Source organism: Coenobita brevimanus, chromosome 54, assembly GCF_032717465.1.
Source record: "Coenobita brevimanus isolate Jiangsu-jjx chromosome 54, ASM3271746v2, whole genome shotgun sequence".
Taxonomy (NCBI): Eukaryota; Metazoa; Arthropoda; class Malacostraca; order Decapoda; family Coenobitidae; genus Coenobita; species Coenobita brevimanus.
This window is the reverse complement of record NC_137007.1, coordinates 5,297,572-5,313,458: the sequence shown is the minus strand read 5'-3', so window position 1 is coordinate 5,313,458 and position 15,887 is coordinate 5,297,572. Positions and strand designations below refer to the sequence as shown.

At 43.1% G+C, this 15,887-nt stretch overlaps 1 protein-coding gene across 1 annotated transcript in view; it reads left to right on the top strand.

Annotated features, from left to right (window-relative positions):
- Window positions 1-15,887, top strand: part of LOC145400926 (uncharacterized) — a 127,383-nt gene that overhangs the window by 22,241 nt on the left and 89,255 nt on the right. The window contains exon 4 of the mRNA XM_080273287.1: window positions 6,215-6,238. Coding sequence (XP_080129413.1) covers window positions 6,215-6,238 — 24 coding nt within the window. The remainder of the gene's footprint in view (window positions 1-6,214; window positions 6,239-15,887) is intronic.

Below are 15,887 nucleotides of genomic sequence, written 5' to 3'. Positions count from 1 at the left end.
GTTTAGCTTCACGCTTCGCCTTGGACTTACGGGCCATGAGGCTCATGGCTAGACCTCGGTCATGGCAGCAGAGGATGTAGACCGGTTTTACCAGAATGTACAGCGCCTGATCAAGGACGAGGACCTTGTCCTTAGTCAAGTCTATAATGCTTATGAAACTGGTCTATTCTACTGCTCATTGCTCACCAATACCCTGGCAGAGGAGAATGAGAAGACTGTGCCAGGTCATTAGTTATCCAGACATTGTGACTCTGTTTTGTGTTGTGCTGATGCTAACGGGATGCACTGCCTCAAGCCTGTTATTGCTTGGGGTGCAAAACAACCACGTTGTCTCCGTGGGTTGATGGATAGCCTGCCTGTTGTGTGGTACCGTTCTGTGAAGGCCTGCTTTACCACCAAGATCTTCAAAGACTGGTTCCACAGATACTTCGTCAAGGAGGTTATCTTTTATCAAACGGAGGTCCCTGATGTCGCTCGCAACAAGTTAAAGGCACTCTTGCTCCTGGACAGTGTCCCCGCGCATCGGTCTGAGAAGGATTTGGTTATTGATGACAGGCACACTAGGAGCATGTTTCTGCCACCTAATACGACTGCTCTGATTCAACCAGTGGACCAAGGTGTTATCATGGCTCCCAAGAAGGCATGTAGGAAGGACATGGCAGAGGTTCCTCACTGTAGTGATGGTGGTGCTGGGGGACGAGGATGGGGCCAAGGACACACGTGGGGAGCAGACCTTGCAGAATCTTCAGTGTTACGACCTGAAGTATGCAGTGTTCAACTGGGCAAACAAACTGGGCAAACATGTGGAAGTCTCCCTGAAAACACTTGAAAGCAGTTGGTCTCATCTCCTCCGGGGAATCAGAGCCGAGCATGACTTTGAGGGGTGTGATGTGGATGATTTGCACCACTGTCTTCAAACAGTAGAAGAGCAGGTGGACATCGACGACGTGAGGGATTGGTTGGACGACAACGGCAGCAGTCCTGGTTATGAGACAGTGTCTGATGAGGAGATTGTAGCTGCTGCCTCTGCAGGCACGAAAGAGGACAGCAACACCAACGAGGATGAGGATGGGATCCTGACTCACAGCGCCCCGCAACTCCATCACTCCCTCGTCTCAGTGCCGTATGTATGAGTTTTGAGGAGGTGCTGGAGTACGCTGAGCACCTGCACTGCGACAGGGAGTTGGTGCCGCTCAGCCTTGGCGATGGAGCTGCAGGCAGTCAGGGACGCTGTCATCATTCGACTGAATCGTCGGTCGTATTGTCAGACCAGGATTGACTCCTCCTCCAAGCCTCCCACCCCCACGAGTGCCAGCCCATTCTCACCACCACCACCTCATTTCCTGCCTCCGCCATCGGACCCGCAGCCGAGCGCATCCACAGACAATGAATCTCCGTTTATCGTAAGTTTGTGGCTGTCTCCGGAGTCTCCTGAGGCGGGTAGGCCGTCATCACGTAACGCTCAGCTCCAGCATGTAGAGGAGGAGGAGTTCTTTGACCTTTGCTAAATGCGAAGGTTAACCACTAGACCACATGGGACAACTGTTCATCTGCTGGAGGTGTGCAGGTTATGAAGTCTGTCTGCTGTGTACTGGGTGGTAAATTACTACCCCAATTGAATGTTTTTTGGCAGAAAGCTTTAGTTATTTTTCAAATTTTTCTTGGTGTTTAAATTTATATTGGATATTCCCATGTGTGTTTTGATGTCAAAACATGGCTGATTAACCTGAAAACAGTGCCAAAAGTAGGAGGGGTTTATACTGTACATAGGGTGTTTTTTTTTTTTTTTTTTTCCCATGGTTTTCATGGTGTTAAAATTATTTTTGATATTCCTGTGAGTGCTTTTTATGTCTAAATATGGCAGAATGACTGGAAAACAGTGTCAAAATTAGGAGGGGTACTGTACGTACAGTAGTGTATAGATACGGTGTTTTGGTTTTTAATTTTTTTTTTTTTTACGTGGTTTTCTTGTTTAAAATTATTTTGGATTTTCCTGTGTGTGTTTTGATGTCTAAATATGGCAGAATGACTGGAAAATGGTGCCAAAATTAGGAGGGGTACTGTACATGTGGTAGTGTATAGGTAGGGTGTTTTTTGGTTTTTAATTTTTTTTTTTTTTTCTCCATGGTTTTCTTGGATTGAGGCATCTGGCAATAGATAGGTAGATAGGTTTTCTTGGTGGATATTCCTGTGCATGTTTTGATGTCTAAATATGGGAGAATGACTTGAAAAAACTGCCAAAATTAGGGATGATGTACATACAGTAGTGTATAGGTAGGGTATTCTTTGGTTTTCATTTTTTTTTTTTTTTTTTTTTTTTTTTTTTTTTGGTTAAAAATTATTTTTGATATTCTTATTTGTGTTTTGATGCCTAAATGCCTGAATGACTGGAAAACACTGTCAAAGTAAGCAAAGGTACCGTACTGTACAAGTAGGTTAGGTATAGGTTGGAGGTTGGGTATGGTTAGGGTCAGGGTATAGTAGAGAGAATGTTGTTCACAACATTGCCACTACCCGGACATATCTTTGGCTCTGTTGCATCAGATAATTGAGGGACTGCTGTATCCCTAAAAGTTGTGGATGAAGTTTCACCAAACCTTCAGGAAACAGCAATATGTGAATGTGCAGATGCCTTTTACTTTTGGTAAGTATTTGATCAAAGATGACCGTATGCCAGCTGCTATAATTTTAACATGGCCTTTTATGAAATATGGTGACATAATTCCTGAGAGTTTTGCAAAATTTCTTCAAATTTGGTTTGTAGGTTGCTTGTTCCACAGCCAACAACATATTTTGGTGAGTGATTAGCATTTGGCTCCCGAATGTTTTTGTTTCAGAAAGTGTTCATAAGCATTCAGACAATCAAACAGCTCTTGACAGACTGTGACATGGTTCTCTTTTTGTTCATCTGTCAGCAGATGTGGCAGTAATTTTTTGGCAACATGATGCATTTTCAGTTTTTCAGTTAAAATCGTATGGTGCAAACTTGTACAAATGCCTGCTTCTTCTGACACTTCATGGACAGTTCAGGCGACGATTGTCGTGGATCATATCATACACCCTCAGTGTGATCATTGTCTCTTGATGTGGAAGGCCATCCAATATGAACCGCTAGAACTACTCGACATTGCTGAACTTGCAACAGATCGCCAAGTGCACTCAACATGTTTACTTAAGCATGTGTACCTCGATGATTAAGTGATGTGGCTAGAGGGAGACTAAAGCTCAAAGTCAGTGCTACCTAATGCTCCCCTCACGATCACGCTAGGCTGGCAAATTGGGTGCACTACAGTATTTAAAATGTTTGGTTTCTTTTTAGATAGACTTCAGTTGTAGTAAGGCAGATAATGAAGAAAGCATGTGGGAAGGACTAAGATATATATATATATGGCATTTTTGGATCCAGAAAAAGCATATGACAAGGTGAGAAAAAATGAATTATAGAAGCTGTTATTATGTATGATGATGGGAAAATGCTAAATGCTGTGCAGACCAAAAGTGCATGGATGTTTGGAGATGGATTCTAAGTTTTATGGATGTCTATGGGCCTGAAATATAAATGTAGATAAGAGTGAAGTGATGATTGCTGTGAAATGTTGCTCATAATGAAATAAAGTGATAAGGGTAGAATTACTGTAGACTTGAATTGGTGGAAAATTTGGTGCCTTGGCCCAGTGATGGGGGGAAAAAATAATTTAGATACATGGAAAAGTATGAAAGGAATGATAGAGATTTTTTGATTGGAGATATGAATGGAAAAATAGGGAATGTGAAGTTGGATGGAGTTGTTGGTGAGTGGGGTGTGCCTGCAGAAGTGGATGAGAATGGCAGTGCTCTAGTGGACATTTGTGCTGGGAGGGGGTTGATTATAGCCAATACCCTCTGTAGACACACAGTGATCCACAGTATACATGGCGAGTGATGAGAAGGGTGGGTGGTGAACTGAATGAATGGAAGGCAGTGATTGATTCCGTGTGTGTGGATGATAGAATGAGAAGGTGTATAATGGATGCAAGAGTGTACAGAGGTTGGGGGAGTGGAATTTCTGACTAGCATGTGGTGGCAAAAGTTAAGGTTCTCATGAAATGAAGTGAGTAGGAGAAGGGAAGAACAGGGGGAAGTAGTCCATACAAGGAGGGCAGAAAGGTTGCAAGGGGATGGAAAAAAGTCAGAGTATAAGAGAGAAGCAGGGGAGTAATTGTATAAATATGATTTGGAGCAGATGGGGGAGATGGAAGGTGTGTGCAAAATATTCACAGAAGAAATATGTGCAGCATGTGAGGTGGTGTGTGGGGTGAAGAGAAGACAAAAAGGGTACAAGGTACAGCATGGTGGAATGAAGAGGTGAGACAGGCCGTGGCACAAAAGAAGAAAGCACATAGTAAGTGGATGAGAAACAGAGGTGTGGAGGAAGTTGAGAGACTGAAGAGGGATTTATATGTGGAGAGGAAGAGAAAGGTGAAAAGATTAGTAAGATAGATTAAGAAGATAGTGGATGATGAATTTGGAAGGAATTTGAGTGGAAAGTGGAGGGAATGTAAGCGATTTTTCTGGTAAGAGGCAAAGAGAGTTAGACAGGGTGTTAATGAAGTTAGTCAGAGAGTGAAAGATAAAAATGGTATATTGCTAGTGGAGAAGGGAGAAAAAGTGAGCAGATGGAGAGAACACATTAAGGAATTGTTGAACATAGAGAATGAAAGTAATGTGAGTATAAGTAGCTGGGGAATGCCTAGGAGAAGGAGGGAGGTGAGAAGAGAGGAAGAAATCAGTAAGTTTGATGTAGTGGAAGTAATGAAGAAAGTCAAAATGGGGAATGCCCCAGGAATTGGTGGAGTGTGTGGTGAAATGCTGAAGCATGGGGGAGAGATTGTAGCAGAATGGATGTGGAAGATGTTCAGATTGGCGTGGGAGGAAGGTAGTGTCATGGAGGATTGGAAGTCTGGTATAATTATTCCCCTGTACAAAGGAAAAAGGGAAAAAGAAGTATGTGGTAATCGTAGGGCATTTGTTTTTCAAGTGTAATAGGAAAAGTATATGGTAGCATACTTATTGAGCGAGATAGGGAATTAACAGAGGAATTAGTTGAAGAATGGGGGTTTTAGGAAGGGAAAAGGTTGTGTAGTTCAGATATTCATTCTTGGGTCTTTAGTGGAAAAGTTTCAAGAGAAGGGAAAGAAGTTGTATGTGGCCTTAATGGATTTGGAGAAAGCATGTGACAGGGTTGATAGGCAAGGAATGTAGAAAGTATTAAGGACATACGGAGTAAATGGAAAGGTGTTAAATGCCGTGAAGAGTATGTATGAGAGGGCTAAGGCTGCATTGCATGTGGATAGTGAACTGAGTGAATTTTTCTATTTGAATGTTGGATTGAAATGGGTGTGTGTGTGTCATGTCTCCTTGGTTGGTCAATCTGTATATGGATGGGATTATAAAAGAGGTACAAGTTAAAGCTGTGGATGTTGGGGTGACCCTGAATGACAGAGAGTAGTGTTTGGAAACTCCTTGTACTGTTGTTTGCAGATGCTACTGTATTGTTAAGTGAAGTTGAAGGGGAACTGCAATGCTCGTTGAATGAGTTTGGGAGTGTGTGTAAGAAATGGAATCTAAAGGTGAATGTAGGGAAGAGTAAAGGTATGGTCTTCGAGAGAAATGAAGCCACTGAATGTAAAGTGAGGTGGGATGAGGAGGAAATGGAAAATGTGAATGCAATTAAGTATTCGGGTAGTGCGATGAGTAAGGATGGAAGTTTGGAGGGTGAATTGCTTGAAAGGATACAGCAGGGAAGAAAGGTTGCTGGTTCATTGAAAGCAGTGATAAGGAACAGCGAAGTTAGCATTGAAGTAAAAAAAGCCACAGCATTACAGTATTGCAATACCACCCCTAACGTATGGAAGTGAAGCTTGGGCCTAATCAGAAGGACACAATTCGAGAGAGCAGTGGAAATTAGTTATTTGAGAGGAGCAAGTGGAGTTACTTGGAGAGGCAGACTGACAAATGAGGAAGTGAAGGAGCATCGTGGTGTGGATGTGATAGAAAGCGTTAGGAGAAATACGTACTGTACATTGAGATGGTTTGACCATGTGGAGAGCATGGAGAACAAGGGACTAACAAGGAGAGTGTATGCGAATGAGGTGGAGGGGGGGAGAGGGAGGGGGATGCTGAAGATGAGGTGCAGGGATGGAGTGCAGAGGTATATGAGGGAGGGGTGTGTGAGCTGGAAGCAGGGCAGCCAAATGGAGTTGGAAAGGACAACGTGAAGGCGATTTGTTTGTGACCACCCCTTATGAGATTGATGCATCTGGCAGTAGATAGATAGATAGATATATGTATTGAGGATGTGTAGGGTAGATCTGTTTAAGGAAGAAAAGCTGCCAATGCTTTGGAGGTCATGATACAAAGCAGAGGACTGAGTACAGAGCCTGTAAGATGAAAGCATGAAGGTGTGTTGATGTCAGATATTATAATGTAGGTTTGGGACTGGTTTGGCACAAGTTCGAATTTCAGAGTGAAAGCTCTGGAGATGGGACATTTAAGTAATTCACGTGGATTGCAGACCAGTTAGGGTAAGTATCGTGTAACAGGAAGTTTGTGAAATGTGTGACTGAAGGAAAGCATTACGTGGAGAATGAAAGTTTTTGCGTAGATTGTGTTGTTGTGTCCTCTGGCTTATCTAAAAATGAGCCTGGTGGCTTGCAGGCTGCAGTTGTCCTTCTCTTACAGTCCACCATTGTCCTTGCATGAGATACAGAAGGAGTTAAGGGGTATTTGTACAACTGGGTTACGGAGCTGCCCGGTTATATCAGTGCCAGTGAGTGATGGGTAAGAATTGAAGAGGGTACAGTCAGTTCTCGCTGTATGATAGGGTTGCATCAAGTGAAAACCTGTTGCGTAATGATTTATCATATAGTGAGGTCAGTATAACATTGATACAGTGTCCTTGACTATGAACCCCCCCCAAAAAAAAAAAAACAGTAGCACCATGCTTTGCAATAGGGGTAGCATGCTTGCCAGACATGATTTCCAAGCAGCAGGTTTCAGTACTGTATTTCACACAAAAAATCATCACTTCACTTAATATTGCACACTGCACTATTTGTTCTGCACTTGCACTGTTTTTTGGTGATCGCAGTGGTGTCTCAGTAGCCTTTCATGCACAGAATGGAACAAAAGACAGACATCCACAACATATGTAAACACTGGACAGCCGTCTTTACGCAGTCAGCTGACTTGGGGGCATTGCCATCAGCAGACTGGAAGCTGTGTATGTAAGGTTGACATGAATACCAAATCACAGGTTTTAGTATTTCACACACAAAAAGTTATCACTTAATATTGCACACTGCATAAGCTCTTAAGCACTTACATTGTTGTTTGGTGATAGCAGTTGTGTTTCAGTGTCCCTTCACACACAAAGTGGAACAAAAAGCAGATATTCACAGAAAATGCGAACTATGGATGGCCATCTTGCCTCATTCAGCTGGCTGGGAGACCTCATCATCAGCTGATTGGGTAGGCTGTGTTATGTAAGGTGAACACAATTTCCAAGTCATAAATTTCAGTGTTTGACAAAAAAAAGGTAACAGTACATGAAGTCTCACACTACTGTTTGTTAAGCACTTGCATTGTTATATGGCAATAGCAAATGTTTCAGTGGCCATTCATGCTCAAAATGGAATGAAAAGCAGATGATTACAGCAAATGTAAACACTGGGCAGCCATGTTGGCTCAGGCAGCGGCCTGTTGGAGTGCGTGTGTCACCGCATCCATTCAAGATTCTTGGAGGCGGCTATTGCAGTTATTATTCTGGCAAAATCACAACCAATTTTTTATTGATATTCCGAAAAAGGGTATAACGAATTATCGTAGTGCTTTATATCACAGTAAACAGACGTATAATGAGACTTGACTGTGTGTGTGTATGTGTGTGTGTGTGTGTATGTGTGTGTGTGTGTGTATGTGTGTGTGTGTGTGTGTGTGTGTGTGTGTGTGATTGTGAGTTTGAAGCTGGGTTGTGGAGTTGGTGATAATATTTCCTGACTCTGACTCTGACTCCAGAAATTTTACAAGTACGATTTCAACTTCAGCTTTAGTATGTACCGTACTAATAATACGGCACATGGACATGATGCGGGTATATGAATAATATTCATGGATTTTGATAGATGCAAATCATAGATCTGAATTTTATATTCTGTACTTACAGAGCTTGCGTAATAACAAATAAATCATTATACATGATTGTAAAAGAAGCTGAATAAAGTATTGAAAAGATATGATTGATACCATTCCTGAACCAAAAAGCTCAGAGTCAGAGTTGTGGGAAGTTTACTGACTCCAACTCTGACTCCAACCAAAAACAGGCAACTCCATGACTCCAACTCCGACTCCACAACCCTGGTTCGAAGGTTGTTTGATGTATAGAAGACCTTGAAGATTAATGGATATCGTATTGTTTCACATCGTTTATAAAGTCTTCAACATGCATGCGTGCATCGGCCTTGGTCACTGAATGGCGGCTCGCCACACTGCTTGATCTCTGGCAGTCTCTCTATTCTGTCCTTTATCCCTGAGGTCACACTCTATGACCTCGTCCCAGGTCTTTTTCAGTATGTCTCTGATAACCATACCCCTGATATTCACACTTCTCACTTTCCGCAAGCTGTTGCCATCGTCCTTCCTCTCCACATGCCCAGACTATCTCAGTCTGCCCCTCCTCATCACAGCACCAGTACATTTCAGTCCCATCCTTCCTCTCAACCCTTCAGTTATAAACCTACCCCCCCTAGGCTTCGCATTCAAGGTTCTATCCATCTATCTATTGCCAGACACCTCAATCCCGTTTGGGGTGGCCACAAACAAATCGCCTCCAAGTTGCCCTGTACCACCTCCATTTCACTGCCCAGCTCCCAACTCACACCCCCCTCTCTCATATACCTCTCCACCCCATCCCTCCATCTCATCCTCGGCCTCCCCCTCCCTCTTCCCCCCTCCACCTCACTCACATACACTCTCTTCATCAGTCTTTCACCCTCCATCCTCTCCACATGGCCAAACCACCTCAGTGTGTTCCATAACGCTTCCTATCACATCCACATCCACACCACAACGCTCCTTTATATCCTCATTCATCAGCCTGTCTCTCCATGTGACTCCACAGGCTCCTCTTAAATAACTCATTTCCACTGCTCTCACTCTTGACTTGTGTCCTTCCAACAACGTCCAAGCTTCACCTCCGTACGTTAGAGTTGGTATCACAATACTGTCATGTAGTAACTTTTTCACTTCCATGCTCACTTCCCTGTTTCTTATCATTGCCTTCAAAGAACCAGCAACCTTTCTTCCCTGCTGTACCCTTTCAAGCACTTCACCCTCCAAACCTCTGTCCTTACTCATCACACTACTCAAGTACTTAAACGTACTCACATTTTCCAATTCCTCACCATCCAACCTCGCTGTACATTCACTGACTTCACCTCTCTCAAAGACCATCACTTTACTCTTCCCTACATTCAAAGTGGCACTACTTATCATTGTAATCATTGTCATTCTGTAGATTTGAACCCGCAGATATCGTCCTCTTTTCTGCCCCGGTCTTGCTATCATACACCTTTACACTCTTCTTCAGTTAACTGCCCAGGCCTCACTACCATGCAGCTTTATACTCCCAACACATGCTGCATACAAAGATCCCCTAGCACGGAGGGAGAGCCCTTTCAATGTCAGGAGAGGCAACAGCTCCCTGAACATCCTCCACTGCTCCTAGCTCTAGCCACAGAGCTAGCTCCAGCCCCACCTCCAGCACATAACATGTCCCCCCCAATAAAAAAAACTCTACACTCAGGAAACTCACCAGCAACATCAGTCTTTTCACACCTGGCAATTTCTGCATGCTATCCTCAACACACTGCACACAAGAAATCATCAGCATTATCTCATTGTGTACCTCTAATACCACTGCATTTCTTATGCACCCACATATCGCAAACAATTCATAGGATAGAGTTATTATCACATCCTTGCGGCAAACTGCACATGAGCACACTTCTGCTTTGATAGTACCACCACCAGCCCTAGATATCATTTTTGTTTTATCCACATTTAAGTGCAAACCCATGTGCCCCATTCCTTCTCAGTTTCCCAAATCTTTCCTCCACTTTCTGTTCATTCTTTGCAGTCATCACCAAGTTATCAGCATACAACATCTCCCATGGGACTTCATTTCGGAAGACCAGTGAGAGAGCTTCAAGTGCCAAGATAGACTAGAAGAAGCAGAGAGTATAAGATGCATGCCAGCATCCACAGAAAACTCATTCAAATCTCCATTCACTGTCTCATCTGGATGAGAGCTCCCACATACATACCCATGACCACTCTAACCAGCCACTTCTCAATCCAAAGCTTTTCTATTGCCTGCCTGGCTACCTTCTTAGGGACTGTCAGAGACCTTCTCCACATCAACAGAATCAAAGTACAGCTCCCTTTCTTTCCTGCACATTTTTTCTAAAGCTATCGGACAATGAATATGGTATTAGTGGTACCTTTGCCTGGCATAATCCCAAACTGCATCACAATAGTATTTGCTCTTTCCCTAATCACATCTTCTAGGACTCTCTCCATTACCTTCATTATCTGGTCCAAAAGTTTTATTCATTCATTCATTCATTATCTAATCCTGTGTTGCCCCATGAGGAGTGTAGGAGCCTGGCATTCAAGATGGGAGTGACCAGCCTCACTCATCCCTGGGTGGCATTACGTTAGCAGTAAACCCCAACCACCCCTTGAATATAAACCTTCTCAGGATCTGTCTGATTGGAGTATCTTTAATAACCCACTAAATCACACCAGGTGCCATAATTAGGTTATATAGTTACTACCTAGCTTAGTAAATGATTCCTGGTGTACAGGAAACCATTTGGCTTGTCACTTAGTGTAGAGTCACCCATAGACAGAAGGAAAAGGAAAGAATGAAGAATGAAGAAAAGAAGGAAGGAAGAAAGGAAAGGGCAGTCACCTGAGAGCAACACTACTTCGAGCGAGTGGATAGTGAGCTTACCCAGGAAAAGTGTTATACCTCAGTAAAGTGATGGTCTTCGAGAGAGGTGAAGTAAGTGAATGTACAGCAAGGTTGGATGATGAGGAATTGGAAAATGTGAGTACGTTTAAGTACTTGGGTAGTGTGATGAGTAAGGATGGAGGTTTGGAGGGTGAAGTGCTTGAAAGGGTACAGCATTGAAGAAAGGTTGCTGGTTCCTTGAAAGCAGTAATAAGAAACAGGGGAGTGAGCATGGAAATGAAAAAGTTACTACATGACAGTATTGAGATACCAACTCTAACATATGGAAGTGAAGCTTGGACGTTGTTGGAAGGGCACAAGTCGAGTGAGAGCAGCGGAAATGAGTTATTTAAGAGGAGCCTGTGGAGTCACATGGAGAGACAGGCTGACAAATGAGTATATAAAGGTGCGTTGTGGTGTGGATGTGGATGTGGAAGGAAGCGTTAGGAGGAATACACTGAGATGGTTTGGCCATGTGGAGAGGATGGAGGGTGAAAGACTGACAAAGAGAGTGTATGTGAGTGAGGTGGAGGGGGGGAGAGGGAGGGAAGGCCGAGGATGAGATGGAGGGATGGGGTGGAGAGGTATATGAGAGAGGGGGGTGTGAGTTGGGAGCAGGGCAGTGAAATGGTGGGGGACAGGGCGACGTGGAGGCGATTTGTTTGTGGCCACTCTGAACGGAATTGAGGCATCTGGCAATAGATAGATAGAATTTCCACTTTTCCAGGGCATCACCCTTCTTCTTGTACATGTTTACAATCACATTCTTCAGTCAGTCATTTGGGACAACACCCTTGTATATAATCGTATGTATCAGATCAGTAACTAAACCCACTTGTGTATATCCTGAGGCCTTCAGCATTTCAGCAGTCAACCCAGACACACCTGCATATTCCCCAACTGCATCCTGTCTGTTGCCCTGCTCCTAATAGCCTCAATCAAAGGCCGAGGAGTATTTAATCTATACTGTAATGATCATACATCAATATGTTATGAGTTTATGAGGCACAGAAATGAACATTGCAATTTGTGTAACAGAAAATATTAGCATGCATTTGATTGTCATTATTGCTGTTTATAATTTCAGTGCATGGACAGTGCTTTGTGAAACTCACTTTCGACCCCAGGAGTGATGGTGTTAGGCAATGAAAAGCAATTCCTCATTATTAAACGGTTCTGGCCACTGAAAACAGCTCATTCATGTGATGACGTAATGGGCAGATGCGCCGGCCCAATGTTTGTGAGTCTTGGGCTCGGCTCAGGTCAGGCATGCAATAACAATGATTTTAAGCCAGAAAATGTGTTTTAATGGCAGGAGCTTGGATTTTCATCTTGTAGTGATGATTAAAGCCGCTAAAACCAAGGGATCACTCTACTTTACCCAGTCGTCTCAGGAATAACCACTTATCTTTTTATCATATTGTCCTCATTATTTAGTCTTTCTTCTATAGACACTCTTCAGTCCTGTCTTACCTTCATCTGTAGACATTCTTCAGTCTCTTCCTGCCTTCTCTTATTATCTTTTTTACTCATGCATTTACATCTCTAGACAACCGCAAACATGGAAGTGTATTAAAAAACACAATACAAAGCTTTGAGAACAAGAACAAAATGTATAAAAACTGCATGTATACGTCACTTGCACCAAGAAAGAGTAGCTGTTCCCAGTCAAGGACCACATGAATGTGAGAATAGCACAATTCATTTCTTTAGCACAATATTCATCCTAGCCCAGTTATTATGTTGCATGACCCACACTATAAACAAACAGTAGACAACACAGCTCCCCAGTACTACACAGAATGTGTCTCAACTACATCCCTCTTCCACCCAACACTGGGCAAGTTTGAAGGTGGAAGGAGGCATGGTAGATAAGAAGGTGGATAGATATGGTAAATCATTGTTTGAAAATTGAGCTATCGAGGTTGATGAGTCTAGGAAACTGACAGTGAATCAAGCAGAGGAATGTATGACAATCATTTGACACCACCTGTTTTTCTTGGTGATGTGAAAGCTGCTGAGTTGACATTAGCTGGTAGGTGTGGATGTCTAGACCTGTGGAGGAGAGTAAGGATTCTGAGGACTTGAATGGTGGGTGAGTGAGAATCTGTCCCACTTAATTGGATAGACTTTTGCTAATTCTCCTTGTCAGTTTTTTCCTGCCTTCTGAACTGTACCTTACCCCCTCCCCGGGAAGAGATGATGGTGGTGATATTTGTTTTCTTAACAGCTTGCAGTAGCCGTTGGGTAGTAATTATCTGGTTTTGGCACTCAGTATAGCTTCCAGTCCCAAGAAAGCAACAAAATCACCTGTACTATGGCCATCCTCAAGATGAGGATTCTTTACCCCTTGAACTACAGGATATATACTCTCACACAGTCTTTAGGTGACTGGGTTAAGTATATGTGTTTTAACCCTTTCGCTGCAGCTAAGTTGGTGAAAGTGAGGCCTCTGGTGCAGCAATCCACCCAGAAGTTACCCATTTTCAATTCAGTAATTTTCATGTTATTACACAAGATTTAAAAAATGATGCCTACACAAGAATGCTAAACCTTTCTGCTTACCTATGAGCACTTCAGTGAATATCTAGATTTTCCTACTTTGCCCTATAGAAAAGTTGAAGCAGCGTCATTTTTGGTGTTTTTGTGTGTCGCCGCAGCTATCCATCATCCTCAACCACCCCTACCATCGCCCACCGCCCTTCACGTCACCATTATGTGCGTCAGTTAGGTTTGCACTGTGGTGTATGTGTCAGTTGTCACTTCAGTATCATTATTTTCCATCCATCCATCCATCCATCAACCAATCCTACATTTGCCCCATGAGGAGCGTAGGAGCCTGGGGCCAGGCAAGTTGGTCCTGACATTTAAGATGAGAGTGACCAGCCTCACTCATCCCTGAGTGGCATTGAGTGAGCAATAAACCCCAACCACTCCTCGGATATAAACCTTCACCAGCTCAATCCGATTGAAGTGCCGTAATTACCCACTAAACCACCAGGCGCCAAAATTTGGTTATGTGGTTACCACCCAGTGTAGTGTATGGTTTCCTGGTGTACAGGAAACCATCTGATTTGTCACTCAGTGTAGAGTCATCCACAGGCAGAAGGAAGAGGAAAGAATAAAGGAAAGAAAGACAGAAGAGGGAGTGTAAAGTTACCCGTAGGCAGAAGGATGAGGAAAGAATGAAGGAAAGAAAGACAGAAGAGGATGGAAGGAAAGAAGGATGGAGGAGAGGAAAGGGCAGACACCCGAGAGCAGCACTACATTGAGTGAGTGGATGGCTTGTGCCCCCACCTACAGACATCACAAAATAATAGTTATATTGTGTAGTGAAAAAATAGTGAATAATAGTAAGTAATGCTAAACTCAGCAAACTGTGATTACATAGCTTTTTTTTTTTTTTTTTTTTTTTTTTTTTAATGCGAGGAAGAAGGAACCAAAGGCTACGAGCCCGCAAAACAGTTCTTTCTAAAAAAAAAAAAAAAAAAAAAAAAAAAAAATGAGAGAGAGAGAGAGAGAGAGAGAGAAATTCAAGATCTGTTCATTTCGAGATGCCTGGACACACTAAATTTGAAAGACTGGAGGTCATAGGAAGTAGGAAATACAGAGGGAGACAGTTCCAGAGTTGACCTGTTGCATAAATGAAGGATTGGGAGTAACGGTTAACTTTTGCATTATAGAGTTGAACATAAAAAGGATAAGAGTTTACTGCTAGACAGGTGCTACGCACCCGTTGTAAAGGTGGAGGGATGCAAACAGACAGTTCAGAGGAGCAGTGACCATGGAAGTAGCGATAGAAAAGAGATAAAAAGGCAACAGTGCAGCGAAGAGACAGAGGTTGAAGGGAGCCAGTAAGAGGAGCAGAGTTGATGAGATGAAATGCCTTTGACTCCACCCTGTTAAGAAGAGCTGTATGTGGGGAGCCTCCCCACACATGAGAGTTGTACTCCATACAGGGGCGAATAAATCCCGTGTATAAAGTCAACAACTGTGCAGGGGTAAAGAAGGTACGGAGTCGGCTTAGCACACCTAATCTCTTGGAAGCAGATTTTACCAGAGATGTAATATGGTCTTTCCAAGATAAATCCCGAGTGAATGAAACCCCAAGCATGTTCAAGGATGATGCTGGATTGAGCTGGATATTATTAAATTTTAATGGGTACTCCTGTGGAAGATTCTGTCGGGTTGATAGGTGTAAAAACTGAGACTTAGATGCATTAAAAACAAGATTATTTTTACCCCAGTCAGAGATACGAGCCAGGTCAGACATTAGGAGTGCCATAGCCTCATCCCTTGATTTTGAAGTAACTGCTGGGATGGACGTTGCGGGAACTGAATGGAAAGGTGAAGGGTGGAATCATCAGCATACGAGTGGATAGGGTTAGATGTACATCTTAGAAGATCATTGATGAATAAAAGGAAGAGAGTTGGTGATAGGACAGAGCCCTGAAGAACACAACTTTTAATAGATCTAGGAGAAGAACGATGGCCGTCTACAACAGCAGCTATGGAACGACCAGAAAGGAAGCTGTAGATGAAGGCACAGATGGAAGGATAGAAACCGTAAGAGGGCAGTTTGGAAATTAAAGATTTATGCCAGACTCGATCGAGAGCCTTTGAGATGTCAAGTGCAGTGGCAAAGCTTTCGCCAAAGTCCCGAAAGGAGGATGACCAAGAGTCTGAAAGGTAGGTGAGAAAATCGCCAGTTGAGCGTCCCTGATGGAACCCATACAGACGATCAGAAAGAAGGTTGTGATAAGAAAGATGCATTAAAATTTTTCTGTTAAGAATAGACTCAAAAACTTTTGAGACAGAGGATGTTAAAGCAGTT